This window comes from Peromyscus leucopus, unplaced genomic scaffold (assembly GCF_004664715.2).
Source record: "Peromyscus leucopus breed LL Stock unplaced genomic scaffold, UCI_PerLeu_2.1 scaffold_1008, whole genome shotgun sequence".
Classification (NCBI taxonomy): Eukaryota; Metazoa; Chordata; class Mammalia; order Rodentia; family Cricetidae; genus Peromyscus; species Peromyscus leucopus.
In genome coordinates this window covers 25,089-45,138 of record NW_023504125.1, presented here as the reverse complement: position 1 = coordinate 45,138, position 20,050 = coordinate 25,089, and the positions used below count along the sequence as shown (strand labels likewise).

At 39.2% G+C, this 20,050-nt stretch overlaps 1 protein-coding gene and 1 pseudogene across 1 annotated transcript; both read right to left on the bottom strand.

The window, feature by feature from the left end:
• Nucleotides 1-3,671: 3,671 nt before the first annotated feature.
• On the bottom strand, nt 3,672-4,617 carry LOC114683846 (annotated as a pseudogene).
• Nucleotides 4,618-18,770: 14,153 nt separating this feature from the next.
• On the bottom strand, nt 18,771-19,718 carry LOC114683835 (olfactory receptor 52E5). The gene has a single exon (XM_028858190.1). The coding sequence runs from the start codon at nt 19,710-19,712 to the stop codon at nt 18,771-18,773; it is 942 nt and encodes a 313-aa protein (XP_028714023.1). The 5' UTR covers nt 19,713-19,718.
• Between the last annotated feature and the right edge of the window lie 332 nt (nt 19,719-20,050).

Here is a 20,050-nt window from a genome sequence, read left to right as displayed (position 1 = left end):
CCTTTTTTGTCGTTGCTGCTCTCAATGACCAACATTGGGGGTAAGCCTACACAGAGTTTGCAATAGGTCTGCTACCCGAGTTTGGTAACCTGGAACCTTTCTCATAAGCCACTCCACTGAGGCTATACTCAACGCTTTTTTGATATGCTTGGATTTATGCAGTAATGCGAGTGGTTACTGCCTGGCGATAGTCCAGTCCTCTCTTCTGAGAAGGCTGAATCCTTGTCCTTGGAAAATAGCATACGCGGCATAAAGCCATGCGATCTTGTTGAGCTTCTTGCTCGTGCTACTCCAGTACGTCTGACCAACATCAAACACACCTTCCCTTCTACCTCACTACAATACAATATATCATGAGTAGAGTCTACAAATAGTGAAATAATATATTCCTCTAACTCGTGTTAGTTCGCAGTCTCTCTGTTCACATTCTGTATACGGGCCAGCTAGATCGGCACAGCCAAGCTCTCATGGCACCTTGAACTTCTCTTTTGCTTTAGTTGTTCCTTTCACGTATCATCACACTAGATTCACTAACTGTTTTCGTGACTTAGAGCAGTAATTAAAATGGATGTTGCAGGCATGTACTTGTAAAAAGTTAATCTCGGAATGAGTAGAGCTGCTATCGCAACTACACGTGATTTCTAGCGGCTATCTCGGAGTATTTTATTTTTTGTAGACAAGTCTTCGGGCGAGACTGATTTCCAAGGCAGCTGCTCTAGTTTATTCCTCTTATGCACGCGGAAGTAACTGTCTTAAGGGGATTCCCTTCACTCACATCCATGCCAGAAATTTGCAGGTTACAATGGTCCACTCTCTGATAATGTGTCTTGCTGCATATAAATGTATATGATGTCCCCCACAAACAGATCTGAGGGTCACAATCTATGCACTCGACATGCCCAAGGATCAATCACCCATTAATTGTTGCTTTCTGTATAAAGAAACAGCCTTATGTATTTGGGTCATTTTTGTTCATATCTGATAGTAACAAACAAATCAATAAATTAAAATTTCCTGTGGTCTTCAGGATTACTGCTGCTGTACAGTGTGGTGATATTGTGTTCCCCAAAATATTGTGCTTCCCTAATAAACTTATCTGGGGTCAGAGAACAGAGCTTAACAGCGCACCTAGACTAATAGAGGCTCGACGGTTCGAAAATAGGTGAGGTACCACTTCCAACACATTTAATCGCTAATCACTTGGGCCGATGCAGAATCCACCCATCTCGGCGTGAGAGTCTGAAACCACTGCGAGCACAACAGGCCAGGAGACATTTGGTCGCATATGCCTTTAATTCACCAGGACAGTAGAGCTCTCTATGGCACATCCCTCAAGTGAAATTCGATGCATGTAAGAGCAGAAAGGTATATAATGCGTCGAGACCAGGAACCTAGGTGTGGGTCTAACGCTTTAGGCTTTTAGCAGCAGTCGAATTTGACGCCCATAGCCAGGCCGATTCCATTACTGGGCCACTCGAGAGAGGACCTCAGAAGTCCTAACCCACGTGTGAGAAATAATCAGGGAGGAATTTGGATGACAGGCGGCGACAAGCTGTGGCTTGTTCGTTCTCTCGATTTCTCTGGTCCAGCTCCATTCACCCCAATACTTGCTCCAAGTCTGATTTTATTAGTAAGACCTTATTTTAAGATTCATGCTACAGTACAGTTAGCACCTCTGATGGAGACATAACTGCATTTATGTCTCTTCTTGTATAAGTCACAATTGTACCTAAAATTGGTTGTCTTCATAACAATCCATACAATACTCTTTGTTTATTACAAAGGCAACTATAGCTAACAAAACTATCACTTCTTAAAAATTTACTATATAGAATGTCTTAATTGAGCGCCTATATTATAACTCCCAATACAATAAAGATTCTCAAAATGAAAGTAACATCATCTTATCACCTCCCAGCAAAACTAGATTTTTTTTTCAGATTCCTTCTCACTTCAGTCAGGATGACCATCATAAAAAAGGATAACACCAAAGCCTTTAGCAAACAGAAACTGAAATTTTCACTAATATCTGCTTGATTTTTCTGTTAAGCAGGAAACATATGCTTGCTTTCAGTAGTTGGAGATAAGGGGGTTCATGAATGATGGTGGATATAAGCACTCCTTTAAGCACACTTAAATCTGATCTGTATCTGGAAATGTTCCCACTTCCTTTTTCAGTTGTCATTGAGGAAACAACACAGGAAGTGCCCATGCCTCTGCTCGAAGGGAAATGTGGAGTAGGCTCTTCGTGTGAACGATGCCTGTTTCAGGAGGGTCAATCATTTTGTAGACTCTTAGGAACTACAAATGCATTTTTGAAACAACTAATTTGGTGCCTCTTACATCAAACAAAGATCCTGAAACTGACTGATGCTCCTTATTTGTTCCAAAGCTCCACATGTCATTCATAGTTGCTCAAAACCTAGAACGAAGAGCTCAAAGCTCAGTCATCTTAGATTCTGTTTCCTTTTTCAAGTTACTTCTTGCATGCATAGTATGAGTAACTCATTTTTTCTAGTTGTTTATATGTAGAAGGAAGGAAAGTGAACCTCTAAAGATTCCCTTTGATCCAGATTTTAATTTCCAATATTCCTGGGATCTAGATTAGTTGTATTTGCCTATATATCATCTACGTTTCTCAATAACTTCTAATCTCTATAAGGACTTATGAATAAAAAGCTGATTGGAAAGTTCCACCCAACTAGTAATGGACCGTTGTATATTTTAAGTGTCATTATAGAGTGTCTTCTAATATATTGGTCCACATATAACAGAACCCTGTACACAGATCACAGGCATTTATGAATCCCAGAGATGAAGTTCCAAGCATAGCAATAGTGTGCGAGAAACTAAGAGAAGAAGCTTCATGCGATGTTCCTCCTCCTAAACCCAGTAGGATGAACTGCTTCACATCAGTTCTTTCAAGGAGCTCCTAGCTTTTGGAGCATGAGCAACTAACAAAGAAGCTTTGCATGAAAACACGGGAGGAAGATGGAGAAAGATGTTGGTTGTGGACATAAATAGCAGACATTCTTCTAAAGCACACATTGCATCATTAAAGCTGACATCCATTAAAAGTGAGTAAAGTACTGTATACTGTTCATAATCTCACTGTACAATTGGATTAATATTATCTATGATAATGAGCTTCAGTTGAGGCCACTAATGTCTACAGTCCCAATAAAATACTTGTGCAGAGATTGCCAATGTAGAAGTAGCTACAGATTATTTTTTCTAGTATAGCATTCACCCTTTTGGACTCTCCTATTTTAGACAAAATAGACTAGTAAATATTGGAAAAAATCAAAAGTCACAGAAATATGGGATGTTTTTTTTGTTTGATTTTTATTTTATTTTTTGAGAAAGGATTTCACTGTGTAATTCTGCCTGTCCTGGAATTCACTATGTAGACTAGGCTGGCCAACATTCAAAAAGGTCTACCTGCCTCTACACTCCTAAATGCTGGGATTAAAGGCAGGCACCACTATACACTGGCTGAGATATGGAATTTTTGTAGAGGGAGTATTGTGTTTTCTAAAGGAAGAGTATAGTCAGGAACATTTTTTAGACTTACTTTCTTCATGAGAATTTTCTGAGTTAGTGTTTCAGCCAATTTTCTATCAACATAATAAGTCATCGTGCCTAGGAATGCAGGGGTGCAGTTGGTCTCTTTACCACCCCTTCTTCAGTAGTCTCTTGATTCCTTGCTGATTTCCTGGGTTCTCACCCCATAAACAATGGGATTAAGGGCTGCAGGGATGACATGGTGGAGGACATTGAGCAAGATGGCACATCGTACCTTCTAGCTACATGTGTGAGGATAAAGACCAAAAGAATGGTGCTAAAGAATAAGATAAGGATGAAGTGGGAACCACATGTGCTCAGGGCTTTGGCAATAGCACCTCTGCCTTGAGTCTCAGCACAGCTCTTAGTATGAGGGTATAGGAGAGGAAGATGAGGATGAGGTCAGATCCCAGCAGAGTCCAGCCTCTCAGCGCAACTGGATAAGGCGATTGACAGTTGACATCATCATCAAGAGAGTCGAGAGACAGACATGTTGGCACAGATGCAGTTCTCAATGACATTTCTCCAACAGTAATGAAGTCGTGCGAAAGAATGGGGATGGGCAAAAGAATAAGGGCATTCCTGACCAAAAATAAATGTGGCAGCCTTGACTACAAATTGGTCAGTGATGATAGATGGGTATCTCAGTGGGTGACAGATGGCTATATAGCGATCAAAGGCCATGATCATAAATGTGCAAGATTCCATAGCAAGAAAGCTGTTCATGATATACATCTGGAGGAAAACAGGCAGGAAAGCTAATGGGTCTGAGATCAAACCAGAAAAATGGCTAGCACTTGGGGATGGATGACCGTGAGGCAGAGTACGATGTCCAGCATGGAGAGAAGACTGAGCAAGTAGTACATAGGCTCATGCAGAGAGGGCCTCATGCGGATGGTAATCAAAAGAATAGCATTAGCCCCCATGGCTAGGAGGAAGAGAAGGCTGAGTGGCAGGGAGAGCCAGAACTGCCAGCTGGGAGACCTGACAAAAACAATTTAGGAGGAAGTCTGAAACTCCAGTAGAGATGGTATCATTCTTGTGTGCTGTCATATTTTGTCACACAGTCCTACCAGCTTTTCTCTTAGTGAGCTGTAAAATTAGGATGTAAAGAATTAGTTCTGTATAGCTATATAGGTAGAGCAAGTTGCTTTAGTTAGACACAATTGTAGCAGGTTATCCAGGTCAATTGAGTTTATCTGTTTATGTCTGATGCCTTGTTACGGGGATATACTACTATCACTTTAACTGTGCAGAGGACCAAAGAAAGAGGATTTAACTATACATTTGATTTTATTTTCAAAAGAGTTGGTATATCTTTACAGAAACTAAAACTGAGAAAAAACACTTAGGATATTATTTTCACATGCAGGTTAAACTGCATATCTTTTACATATGTTTTTTTCTCCTTATTTCTTTTTAATGCTCACATAAACTATCATTCAGTTTAACTATTATAGTGCACAAAAAGCTTCGCACAAAAAAAGGACTCAGATATTGTCCTTAGTTCTCATAGCATTTTAGCCTTTTGATTGTATTTATTTTGCTTTAATTATATATTTTATCTACTCTACAGTGAAAGTAATCAATTCTTTTTGTCTCAAAAGTAATTTTCATTTGCTGAGAGAATGTGTACCTTATAAAATAATTGGTCCCTCTCTTTCTTAGATCATCATGCTTTTAGGAGTCCCTTCTAGACTAAAGGAGAACAGTTGATTGCAGTGATGTGAAAATGATGGCTGGCGTTCACTTGATAAAGCCTTCCATCTCTGTTCACGTTCACTCCACCTTGAGTGATTCAGAGACATATTTTTACTCCCCATATTGCTATATGTCTCTTCTCATTCAGAGTTTCCCCTTAGAATTTTCTTAGGCTGTAAGGTCACAAAATGGAAAACAAAGCTATCTATACTTGTAAGGTAGTAAAACTCTATTTACCTTGTGGGATCATGGTGATAACAAATGAGTGAGCCGTGATAAGAATGAGCAGATAGAGTGAGGTGGTGGTACAGTGGTGCCTTCCAAGAATGAACACAGATTATTTGGAGAGGGCTAACTCTCCAGTGGGGAGAAGCAGGAGAAAAAATTGTAAAAATGTAATGTGAAGCAGCACTGTCACAGACAGCAAAGATTCTAAAGTGCATCCTCCTTCCCCAGACTGTGAACGACCTCAAGTGCCCTGGAGTTTGGCAAGTTGTGTATTTTCAGGATCTCTCAAATCAGCCCAGTTGCACCTTAGTCTTTCTAGGATCTAGCAGTCTCTCTAACAAGTGTAGGTGATTCTGTGATCATAGTACTTGGTTCTGACCTTAGAAACTTACACAGTGTCAGGTACAGTGGCACACACAACTGCCCTCCCAGCACTAGGAGGCTGGAGTAGGAAGGATTCCCTGTTTCCAGGCCAGCCTGGGCTACAGAGAGAGACACTTACAAACAAAACCAACAGGCTTAACTTATTATAAAAGTGGAATATGCTAGAAAATAAGTAGTTCTGGGGTTGGAGTACAGTAGAAAGGAATCAAAGTGGTCGTGAAACTGGAGACCCAGAACTCTGTGATAGTTTCAACACTGATAAAATCAATACTTTTTTTTCAAGAGGTTCATATTGAAAATTGTGTCTAGTGATGCCTCTTCTGTTCTCCAGATGTAATTCCAGTTCTTACTGGCTCCTTCCAGACCATCCCCATCAGTAATGATAGCATCTCTATGGAGGGAGGATGGGCCTCCTTTCCCAGGGACCCTCTCTGACATTTATTTCTTCAGGCAGACCTGCTAGAAAGAGATTCTCTAACAAAGTATGTAGGGGAAATAGAGGAAATTAAAAAAAAAAATCCCATTTTTAAAGCTTGATAATAATAATAATAATCTTAGTAACATATGTTTTATAATACCTATTAGTAACAATTGGCGAATTCAAAATAATTTTAAACACATCACTTCATTCATGGCTTACAATATTTTGAAGTAGGTTGGGTAAGTTTAATAATTTATCTTTTACCTAGGGAAGATTCTGTGTTTTTCCTATAGTTTCAGTGGTAGGGTCAATGTAGAAGAAATAAAAGTCTAAATTATTTTAGATACAAGGGTAGTGGAAATATATTCCAGTCTCCTGTGGTGCCAGGGTAACAAATATACACATGCATACACACATACATGCATATACATATATAAATGCATATCTATCTATCTATCTATCTATCTATCTACTCTACTACCTACCCTACCTATCTATCTATCATCTATCTTCTAACTAACTCCTCTCTACCCATCTATCTGGGTTTTTTTTTGATGCTACTGCCTCAATCCTAAGGATAGTTTTCTAGCATCTTGATTTCCCCTGTCCTTCTTACTATTCATAAGTCTCATTTCTCCTTCATTCATTTTTTTTTTTGGTTTTATTTTCATTGTTTTTCCTTGCTTTCAAGTGCTAAACCTAAAAGTTTGATTTAAAATGACAGTTAATTCCATAGCTATTTCCCCCCTACTCTTATCTTTCCATTTCATAATTCCATACTCCCAACACCAAATTTAGCTTCTTCTTTTCTAGTTTTAAATTGTGTGAAATGGAGTGGGATGATGGAGAGCAATGGGGGTGGCCTTAAAGTATACCTTCTAGTTGGAGTTTGTAACTAAGAGACTTTTATTTGTGATACACAACAGGCATTAAAAACTCCACCTGTTCTTTTCTATTTCAATACGTCTGCTTGTGAATCTGAGGCATAAATCAAGTAACTGTATTGGAGGTCTTGGAAGAACTGACTCCAAGGCCACATCCAGGGTATGCAAAAAAAAAATCCATGAAGGCAGCAAGGGCTAGACTTTTCTATCTGAGGGGAAAAATAAGGAAACATATATGCTTTCTGAAGCTAACTTTTTTTTTTACTGCATCTTCAAAAATCTCCTTCTCTGAAAATCTCTGTCTCCACATTGTTACAGTCTCCATACATTCTCCACACAGTCACATACCTCTTTTGCACAGTTACATCTCTATTCTATACAGCTTCATTTTCTTTGACATCTCTTTTTTACATAGTTCCACATCTCTCTTCTATACATATTTCTTCTCTTACTCTGCTACATTCTGTCACACACTACTACATCCATTCATTTATTCTTTACTCATTCACTCTCTGAACTCATTCACTCTCTCATCTTACTCTCACATTTCTCTTCTCTGCCCAACTTTAGACAATTACATGTTACATTTTCTTTCTGCCCATTCAGCTATACCTACATACATTCAACACACTCACTACTTTCTGCTCTTTACATAGTTCCTACATATCCTTCCTCAGCACATACCCACACATATTATTCTTACCCTTTGTACAGCTTTTTTTCACAGCAGTTCTCTCTCTGCTTTTCATAGCTCCCTTCCACACACCACACACATACTCACATACTCTCTCATTCCTCCTTCTTTCACTCTTACAGTCAAAAACCTGGACAATAATCTGTTACATTTTCAGGATCCAACACATTCTCATAACATATGATGAGTCACACAGTTTCTCTCAGGCTAGGAAGGTCAGCTGACCGGCCAGTGAATAACACTTGGCCAAGCACATAGCCTGAGTGGTAAACATCCCCAGACAGAAAAATGACATTGAAATTCAGGAATAGCAATAAACAATTATTTGGCTGAACCTCAGCCTAGGAGTACGTGCTGTCAATTACTGTAGGGGGTTATGTCCAATGTAAACAGCCTGACCTTTATTCAGCAATAAACAGTCTTTGTATATATTCCACAGGGGCAGCTTAGTCTATTTTGAATTTGTTCTGAAGTCTAAAATTAGGTATCTTTGAGATTGAGAACACTGTTACTTTCCTGTGTCAATAAGAAAAATGTTTTGATATTATTTTTGTTTATCAGAATTATACAAATTAAACAGAATCATCTTCCTGACCATCCACAACTATAAGTGTGCCCAAAGATGGAAAACACACTACCAATGGGCTGAGGAAAGAACCCATAGCTGTTCTTTTTTTAGGGAGGTAAGTGTGGTACACGAGAAAGTTACAGACAGATAACAACCAGGTTCCACAGCTAGTGATCCTATAGACTTTGCCTACTGGGGCTCCTGAACAGAGAGTTATTCATCTGGTGAGTCAACCTGTCAAATACTAGTTGTCACCTGCTGTATAGTCCCATGGCTCCTGAATACTGCTAAGCCCATAATTTGTGACAATTGACCTAATCCCTGTTAGCTTTTCTTGTATCCATGGCACATACATCTTCAATCTAATTACAAATATCCTTATTATCACCATACTCATCTTTAAGCTTTTATTATTTATTGCTTCCTCATCCTCTGACTAATTCCTTGAAAAAAATTACATTTATCCCTTACAAAGCCCTACATCTCACTGTGACCAAGAAACTTCCCTTGTGGATCATAAAGAATTCTTGAAAAGAATGAAGTACTTTCATATTGGGAACAGGAAGAATTTTGAGTTTACGATCTGGAGGCTATCATCAAATAAAAAAATCTGGTGACTGAAGAATGAAGGTTAATGGAAGAGCCTAGAGGAAGAAATACTGCTTTGTGTCTTAAAGAGATTTAATGTGATTTTTTTCATCATTAGACAAAATGTTGGGCGATGATATGATCATTTTATCTAGTCCCTCTCATTCATGCTTCTATTTTCCATCTCTCTTCACTGCACTTTCTTCAGTTATAATCTCCACTCAACAAGCATGGAACTGCCTAGTCAGCTCAAAAAGTTAAGCACATGAGAACACATTTTTTTGTTATTTCAGTCTTGGTTTGTGACTAGAGTTTGAAAATGACAACATTGGGGCTGACACTGAGGTCTAATGTCTCTGGTTCTAGCCAGGGACATGATGAGTAATCCTAGAAAGCTTAAGTCAAAAATAAACGAAGGCCTTACAGCCAGAGCCATTCTCTAGGTGGACAAGGCCACAGACCAGGACTAGAGAAGCACTGTTATGTTTTCCCCTGACTTCCTAAAGTTCAGAGAGGAATAAGGAGTCTGTTCTCATGTTAGTTTGGACATTATGAGTGCACAGAATAGGAAGGTAGCTCATGGCTTCTTCATGCATAAGTTTTTAGTTCTGGAGCTGTCATTTTTAGCAATCCATTAATTTTGGCTAAAACTTGCTGAATTATCTTTCCCCCAACACTCAGCTATAGCTTTTGCCCCTGCCTCTGATGTTACACACACCTACCAAAAATTGTTTACTACTCAATAATCCACTTAAAAATATATTCTGTCCCCTGGACCTCTGAATTTCTATATTCAGCAGAAAATTACAAAATCATTCTACCTGGGCTCTACATGATGTGTATAACTCTCTAGGTTTTCCATTTCTGACTCCATTGAGGTCTTGAAGAAGAAAAGGCGGAGTGAGTAAGGGAGGGAGAGAAAGAGAGAAGGAGATCAGAAGCCAGTTTCTCACATTGGCTTCCTAATTACAGACAGATGGTCTTGACACTTCCAGTTGTACTGATCAGGAAAAGAGAGCACAAGTTCAGGTTTAAGAGTTAGGTCTCTGATCTGCTGTAGGTACCCTTTGGCACCCCGTACTTAGTCACTTACAAGAACTTGAAACATGGTTTCTTGATCCATGGACACTAGAGTTCTGGCTAGTTCCAGATGTGGGCCAGGGGTTGTACATCTGGACCCTCAGGGATCTTAACACTGTGATCTCAATTTATCTTCTCTGTAGCTCAAAAGATCCTCTGGGAGATACAGGCAGGCAGGCAGAAGAAAATTATTTTCTTTCTTTTTGAAAGGAATCTTCCCTGGTAATCTAGCCCTATATTGGCTGTCTGTCCTGTAGGGAATAAGTCAACCTCCTGGGTACAGGGCTTCTACACACACATCTGTATGTGCCCAGGCTTAGCTGCACATGTTCACTCAGTGCCTTCCATGGAGTCCACAAACTCAGTGTCAGCTTCCTGAATATACCTATCAGATAGATACTGTCCCTAAAACTTAATGAACCAAAATTAGTCTATCACAACTCTTGTCATGGAACTGTTATCATAAAAATGCAAGTGGAAATAAAAAAAATCTCACTGAGAAGGTTTTAGTGAAAGCTGCTAGTTATTCAGTGGAACTATTTAATTTAATGAAGTAAAAGGCCATGCTTTTCTTTATGATGTTTAATGTACCCTGAATTCTATTTTTTTCATTTCAAACACACTTTTAGCTATGGAAGATAAGCTTAAGTCTTCTAAATATTGTCTATATCTTAATTCTTTTGAATATATGGAATGACATTCCAGTAATTATCTCAACTTCTTATCCTCTAATTCTAACAACGTTGCTAATTTAAACTAACCAATTACTTTCCTTATTCTATTTTGGGTTATATTTTCTAATTATTTTCAGTATCTGGTAATTTTTGTTAGCTATCATATCAGACATTTTGAGACTTTGCTTTTGGGGGTACAGATCTTATAAATGTTAACTTTTAGAAGTGTTCTTAAGATTCATTATGAAATACAATAAGTTATTTGAAGATAATTTGCTTTATGGGACAGGGCTTTGTTCTTAAAGACTTGTTATGAAAAACCTAGAACAATTCTTTATGACTAATTTTGATTTATTACCGCGGAAAAACTCTTGACTACCTCCCAAGTGCTCTGAGAACTGTGTTCCATTCTGACTGCAGTGAATAGCTATCAGAACTGGGTACTCTTATCCATAATCCTGGGCATCACCTCTTTCCCTTAGCTCATGCAGTTTCCTGACATACATACATTCACTGGAAGTAGGTTCTCTGCAGAGTTTCAAAATTCTCTCACCTTGCCTTCCTTTCTCTTCCAAGGCTCTGATCTGTCCAAATGTAACACTTTTAAATCTTTCAAACTTTTAAGTTACCCTCCTCAATTCAGAGACTCTACTGATAAGCTCCTCGTGGAATCCATTCTTCCTCTCTGTCTATCAGATTGAAAACTCATTCAAGGCAGCCCACATATCTCTAGGGCTTCTCTCATTTGTTATTCCATATTTCATATTGCCTTTACTTGGCTAATGTCTGGCATTTTCAAATTCATTGCTTAATATATTCCATGGAGATAGATTGTCACGTTTGCACAGCAGACTTTAGTCCCTTCTGTTTCTTCTAGAATAGCCCCTGAAGTTCATGGGGGAGATTAGGCTTTAATTTTATCCTCCTTCAGAATCTGATGTAGTTGTTCTGGAAGAATGACCACCAAAGTAGCATGATATTTAGGATTCAATATCTTCTATTTATCTCCTTATCTCAAATCTAAGATTTCTCTGGTTGTACTTGATGACAACTTGATGTACAGATTATTCATGCAAAAATAAAATTGCTTGAATCCATAGCCATTAACTAGTAATAAATGGTGTGTAGAGACAATTCAAATGGTGGGCTGTGATAAGAATGATTTTATTGTTTGTGAAGTAAAGTAGTTGGATATCATTCTAAATATTGTTATGAAGAGAGACCCACTGGACAAAGAAAGTACTACATGCCAGAGGGAACAATGAATGACAAGTCCTAGAAGAAAAAAAAAAAGTGAAGTTGTTTTTGTCAAATGAATGAATGAAGTGGTTTAGATAGTAGTTTGGGGGGAGGAGCTCAGAGGGGTCACTGAGGGTCAGACTGTGTTTTGATCCTGTCAGCCCTGTTAGCATTTTCTTTCTATTATGAGTGAATCATGAAGATATGCATAGTAGAGATATAACTGGCCTGATATGATTTGAAATAATTATGCTGGTGACTATATTGAACTACACTTGAGGGAAAAAAGGAACTAAAGCAAAAAGTTTCCTACCGCTCCCACTAGGTCATTGCAATAATCCAAATATAGGTGATGAGGTGTCCTGGACTTGTACAGAGGTGACAGAGAAAACAAACAGAATGCAACTTCAGTGGAATACCAATGCTTAGAGGATATGATGGGAGGCAGGTGTTGTGGTGACATATTGTGTATCAAATTAAGCTTGCCTGAGGATCAGAGAACAGGACCAGTCTCTAGATTAAATACAGAGGCCAGGCAGTGGTGGCACATACCTTTAATCCTAGCACTCGGGAGGTAGAGATGTGTCTGAATTTCTGTGAGTTCAAAGCCAGTACATGAGATTGATTCAGTCTAGGAAAGAAAACAGAGCCAGGCAGTGGTGGCACACACCTTTAATCCCACACTTGGGATCTCATGCTTTGCTACCAGTATTTGGGAAGCACACACAAGCCATTAATCCCAGCACTAGGAAGTGTTGGACCCCAAAGTTTTTAAGTCACAAGTGGGCACCCCAAGAACCCAGACTCCAGTCCACTTGATGCAAAAGCACGAGGATTTATTTTTGAAGCTTCTGTACAGAAGGGCAAACTCTTGTCCTGAGAGCAAGAGCCTCCTCTTACTGCAGCCCCATAAAGGCTTATAAAGGCAAAACCCACAAGATTACAATTCCCATACAGTTTCGTTTCACAAGATCATGGTCTGGTTACAGAGTGATCACAAAGGGGTACAGTCATGTCAACAGGCACATTCTTTTCTGAAACCTCAAGGGGGTATCAGGGCCGGAGTGGAGTTTACACAAAGGTCACAGTGGTCCTTCTGGAACACCTGCAACTATCCCAGTCACAGTCAAGCACATGTCTTAACAAAAATCTTTTTACATTGTTACATTGTGGCAGGGGTGATTGAGTAGTGCTGAGTCAGGTTGCCCTTGGAACTAGATTTTAGTTTCTCATTTCCTGGTGCTTGAAGTTTCTCTTTTCCTGAGGCTTGGGGGTGTAAGCCTGAAGGGCTAGGGTCTTTCAGAAGGAAGTGAAATGGCTGGGAGGAGAAAGGCATATAAGGCATGAGGAGACAGAAAACTAGAGGCTTTTCCACCGAGGTCTAAGACACTTTCAGTCAAAGAATGTGTGGAGATAGGATCTTGCCTTCCATTCGGCCTGAGGATTATTAGTGGTGAGAAGTCTCTCTAGTGCTTGTTCCTTTGTCTCTCTGATCTTTCAGCATTTTACCCCAATATCTGGCTTCTAGTTTTTTATTAATATGACAATTAGAATTCATATTACAAGGTGCCATTATGAGAGAAAGTGGGAGACATTAGTAACTTCAAAATTTATGGTTATGGGGTTGCAAGCGTGGAGTTTCATCAGCTAGGACAATGAAGCCTTTGGGAATCAAACTTCCTTGTCCACAAATGAGCAAAATTGCTTTCATGTTTCTATGCTCTGGTTCATGGCCATATAGCTTTCTAGTATATTCTCCTGCATTTTCCATGTCTAACCTATCATGCCACTCTCTGTGGTTAGCGTCCTATACGTATTTTCTAGAGAAACAATATACCTTCGCCTTTAGGTCTTCCAAAGTGTCTTATTTCTGTGTTTTAATCTAATTTGTATTGCATTGGAATATACATGATTTTTTCAGGTTTCTGCTTTAGCCACTAGACTGCTCTCCTTGAATAAGGGGACCAAAATGGTTTATCTTAGAGTTTCATTTTCTAGCAATATGCTGATCACAAAAATGACTTTTCAATAGAAGTTTGAATACTTGAAGGGAAGTGTTAGGTTTTTTTTTTTTTTGTTTTTTGTTTTTTTTGTTTTTGTTTTTGTTTTTTGTTTTTCGAGACAGGGTTTCTCTGTGTAGCTTTGCGCCTTTCCTGGAACTCGCTTTGGAGACCAGGCTGGCCTCGAACTCACAGAGATCCGCCTGCCTCTGCCTCCGAGTGCTGGGATTAAAGGCGTGCGCCACCACTGCCCAGCTGGAAGTGTTAGTTTTAATGAGAATTAAATTCAAAAGTTATTTTAATATTACATTTATTCTTCCAAAGCCTGTGTACTATTCCCATCACCCACTTTCCTGGGCAGACTGGATATAAGATTTATTACTGAGCATGGCTTGAGGGTATATAAGAGAGCACAGTGGAAGCCCTTAGGAATGCAGGGCTGGTCATTTGTCCATGAGACCATGATCAGGCATATATTTGACCCCACAGCCATCAGGGATAAGCCATGTCTTACCTGCCATGTGTCTTTGAGATGTGTATCCTCTGAGCCAGGAAACTTGAATTCTGTTCTACACAGGGATTCAATCACGTTTCTTATTCTATAGCTTGGTGCAGGGTGGACATGGTAACTTGGCCACTGTGAAGGCTGACTGCCGTGCCCAGGGATTTCCAAAGGCACCAACACATACCCATCTGTACCCAGTCATCCTCAGTATAAGACAACATCTTGTTGATGCAGATGAAGTGGAGCCTCACCCAAATATGAAAGTTATCCTTGTCATAATACTCTTTATCATGTATTTTTTGAGTAAAAATATAGTCAGCTTCTAGGGCTTTTGAGGAGACTGCTCATATTAATCTGGCATCATGTGGCCATAAAGTGGGAATCCATCAAGTTTTGCCTTCTTCCATTCCAAGTCAGATGCGAATCTTGGCATCAGGGATGCCTTAGCAGCAGTTAGACACTGGGTATGACTTGTAAAGCTGTTAACACCAGGTGGGGCAGCCATGATGACAAGAGAATCTTCAGTGGCATGCTGAAGAATAGAACTCTCATCCACATTTTTTATGTGAATATTGATTGTTTTCTACTGCCACTAGTTTTACTTGTGATTTAATCAGGTATAATTGGGTTTTGATGTTTGACTTATAAAAAAGTTCACAGTCCCTAATTTAGGGAGGAGGTTGAGAATATTATCCATCTATTTCTTTAGTGTTTTCTAGAAATGTGTGCCATAGAAACCATTGGAAGGAAAGTATGTAGCTCACATTGTCAGCCATGTTCAGAGAGGACACCAGGACTGTATTTCTGTCTTTTCAGTCTCTGCCTTTTAATTATAATTTTGAACACTCTGCATGGGGCAATCAATAAAGGGGCTGATCCTTGGGAGAGGCTAATTCTCCAAAAAGTCATTAGTTTCCCACAGTTCTTTGTCTAGGGGTGGGACCCTGTGAAAATTTCCCCCTTCCATATTAACATGTCCATTGACATTGTTGTTGAGGTGTTTTTATTTGTGCACACAAAGCCATTTGAACTGGTATTTCAAGCTAAGAGCTGTGTATTGGTCACAGGATCCTTCAACTCTGTTTTGAAGAATATTCTAAAAAAAATCCCCTCATGTTTTTTTTCTTCCAACCCTGAATTCATGCCGCTTTTTCATTCTTTTCTCCAATTGCTATCTTTCCTCCCCATGTCAATAAGCTCTCTCTGCCTGTCTCCTCCCATGAACATGCAGACCACTTTCTCAGAGCATCACAGGGATCTTTTAAAGAACCTTCACACAGGTGACCTTTCAGAGTGATCCAAAGGTCATTGCTCTCGGTGTGTAGAGTAGATGCACCAGACACAGAGGCTTGATCGTAATCTTTATGATGTCAAATTAGAATATAAAGACGGTGATAGGAATTTCTCTCAATTTAACATATTCAATCTAACATGAAACCTGGTTAGCAGGAACTGGAAACAGGGATGAGGGATGATGGGTGATGAGGAGAAGAGAGAAAGTCATCCAGTGGAAAATGGTGCTATAGTTTTCCTTCCTGCTGGGAGCTTCTGGCTAGGGTTTAACATTATACATTGGAATGGCTCTGAGCTGAATGATATGGAGTAGACAGAACATAGAACTAATGAGGAGAACAGAAGCATGTGTATTCCCAGACAGTAAGAAGATGGAAAAAGAAATGTCTGAAAATAGAGGAAAAATAAACTGAAATGATAGTAGAAAGAACAAGGGGCATGTGTGTGAGAGAACTGAAGAACAGAAAGAAGAGTTGAAACTATTAGAAAATGAGAAAGGAAGTAAGAGGTAGACTAGTAATGTTTTTAATTAATGATGACCACCTGGACAATAGTGGGATGGAGGCAATTCTTTCTCCTCCAAATCTACATTCTGCTTCATACTCTTATGAGCACTTGAGGAAGGCTGCTCAAGATATCCTCCATCAAGTTTGTTCAGATCATTGAGTCCTTTTGTATGATCCAGGTCCTCCCAAAGAGTATGTGAGTCTAGCTTAGGTTGGTACCATCTACACCTTGCCTTTTACTAGTTCTCCATCCTGTGACTCTCTTTAATTTCCCTTCCAGATCTAGTCCCATATGCCATTGTCACAACTTTTCTAATCCCACTAGTACCGCTGAGATGGCTTGATACCTTCATTTTTCTACAAGGTCAAACTTACTGTATGGACATAGTGCCTTCTAACAGACAGGGATAGCTCCATATTCTGTTTCTTAGAAAGGAAAATTTATATTAGTTATATTAGAGTTCAGATACATTTTCTTCCCTGGAGAAATACAGCTTTGGTAGCCCTGAAGAAGTTGGAAAAACCAGGAGCACAACAAGTTTTTTAAATTCTTGAGTGTTTCTCTTAGGTATTTATATCCTGTGATTCCCAAATTAGAGTATCTATTGCCCTTGAAGTTAGTGCACATTTTGCTTTTGACATTTGTATTCATCATTCTCTCTTATTCTCTACCCATTCCCTTTCCTATTTCTCTTACCTTACAGCCAGCTACAATCTTTTATGTCATATATATTTATTTATATATAAATCTAGACTGCATATGAAATAAAAAAACAGGATATTTATTTTTATTAGTCTGGTTTATTTCACTTGAACTAATGATCTCCAGGGCTGAGGTATAGCTAAGTTGGTAGAGCTTTTTATTGCAATGGGCAATGACTAAGGTCACAGATCCCCATAACTATTCAAAATGCTGAAAATAAGTGATTATGAGTACTAAGTAAGGGTTGGACATCTGTGTTAACTTGCAGTTCTCCCTGGCCCCAAAATATCACCAAAACTTCAGAATAGGGAGCAGAAAGAGTGTGAGAGCCAAGGGACAGGGAGAATGCTGTGAGATGTCTTCTGGATGTGACAAAGCTCTTGCAAATATGAACTCACAGCAGCTCTGGTTGCCTGCATAAGACTTGCCCAAGATCAAGCCCTTTAAAAATTCCAGCAAGGATGTAGAAGGGGGCTACTGAAATTCTACTTCTAGCTGAAGTGCTATTGTCAATTCATGATTGCTAGGGGAGGAGAGTCATTTTTCTTTGGGGTGAAGCCACTGGTAGGCTGTCCACATCCTAGAGGATGACTCTTCATCAATGTGCATTTGAGCAGGATTAACTGGTCTCAGTGGGTTAAAAGTTTTTTTAAGAAGAGAACATGAAGTTAGAAAGGAGATATGTTGGGGGAAGGGTAAAAGATGAATATGATCAAGGTACATTGTACATATGCATGACATTTTCAAAGAATAAATAAGAATATGATTAAAAGAATAAATCTACATACATCAAGAAAAAAATACACACCATGTTAAGTATGCAAGATTCCAAATCTTTTAAAGTTCTATAATTTGCAAAAATTTTCCACTTTTTTTAGTTAACTGTGTCAAATTATTTTTTTTTAACATTTTGTAGGCAGGAATATTGAAGTCCAAAAAGATTTTTCTAGGTTGCTTTTTGTTTGCTTATAGTTGCTTTCCTTCCTTCCTTCCTTCCTTCCTTCCTTCCTTCCTTCCTTCCTTCCTTCCTTCCTTCCTTCCTTCCTTCTCCTTAGATTTTGTGAACCATGACTTCATTATGTGGCCTGGAGCAAAATCATCTTGTGTAGCTCAAGATGGGCCCAGATGTGTCCCAATCCTCTTGTTTCAGCTTCACAGGAACTGGGATTTTAAGTAGTCATACCTACCTTCAAAGAATTTTATTGTAGATTTCAGGTCAAACTTCCAGAAAAGGCCTGAACCTGAGATTAAATGTATATTTTATGATGCTTGTTTATCTTTTACCACTATTCTTGGTTTTGATAATACTCTGTGCTATTTTTATGACTATAACTTTAGCTCTGGCAAGTGACTGGATAGAATCTCTATGCGGAAATATATCACTCAAGGGCACTGGGTACCAACTTTTTCCAACCTTCTTTTCTCCTTCTTGGAATTTTAAGCTATCATGGGCTTAAATAAAAGGGTTTTGTTGTACCTCCCATAGGTTAGAGTAGAGAATTTGGAACCTTTATGTAATATCTTTTGATGGTGTGTACTAACTTTTGATCCATGGAGGGTCATGTAATGGAACTGACTTTTGAGGGACAGTGAAAGGAGGTGAGCAATTTTTTTCTAGAATCTATTGTTGTGATCACTTACTGTCTTGTGGAAATTTAACAGAAAGAGTTTCTAATGTTTATTTCTGACTGCCATTGTGTTCTTATTGAACTGTTATGGAAGATCATGGAGGTAAACATCAGTGGATTTTAGGGTTAATCATTCTTAGTACTCTCTCCCTTATCTGTTTTGTTCTGACTCCATAGATAACAGGATTCAGGGCAGGGGGAACAACCACATACAGATTGGCTAGAAGTATATGGATGTAATGAGGGATATTGTGGCCAAAGCGGTGTGTCATGAAGGAGAAGAGAGCTGGCAAGTAAAAGGCCAACATGACACAGACATGGGAGCCACATGTACTAAGAGCCTTGAGCCGAGCATCCCAAGACGGAAGGCGGAAGACTGCTTGGAGAATCCGGATGTAGGAAAATCCAATCACAGATAGGTCAATGTATCCCACTGAGAAAGCAACTAATCCATAAATGATATTGACCCTGATATTGGCACATGCTAGCTTTGCCAAACCCATGTGTTCACAGTAGGTATGAGGAACAATCCGGACACCGCAGAAAGGCAACCGCAGGATAAGAAATATAAACGGAGTCACAAACACCAAAGTCCTGACTATGATGACGATACCCAGAATAGCTATCACCTTGTTGGTGAGGATCATGCTATACCTCAGTGGATTACATATAGCGATATAGCGATCTATGGCCATAACTGTCAGCACCACAGATTCCAGGCCGGTGCATATGTGAATGGTATACATCTGTGTGATACAGGCTCCAAACACAATCTCCCTGAGATTGAACCAGAAAATGCCCAGCATCTTGGGGATGGTGGCTGTGGATAAGCCCAAATCAGTACATGCCAACATGGCCAGGAAATAGAACATGGGCTGGTGGAGGCTGCGTTCAGTTTGGATCACAAATAAGATGATGACGTTCCCCAGGACAGCTATTAGATACACTGCAAAGAATGGGAAGCCAATCCACAGGTGCACATCTTCCAGCCCTGGGATCCCTATGAGGAGGAAGGAGGAAGGGTGGAACTGTGTCTTGTTGGAATGAAGCATGCTAGTGTGAACTGATCACAAACACATTTCTTGTAGCTTTCTGGCTTCCATTGAGAGACCCTAGCTTCTTCCATAGTATGTTGTGTAATTCTTGTGGAAGTGGAAAACCCATTCTTCAATTCCATAATATAGCACATGAGACCTACAGAGGGTAATGGAAGATATTTTAACTTTGAAAAAAATTGCTCCACATTTATAGAAAACCATGTAGAAAACTTTCAAACTTAAAACAAACACATACTTCTGTCATTTATTCTCTCAGTCTTTAAGAACATATATATATATATACATATATATGTAATTAATTTAGCAACTATTTGTTGATAATCACACTGGCT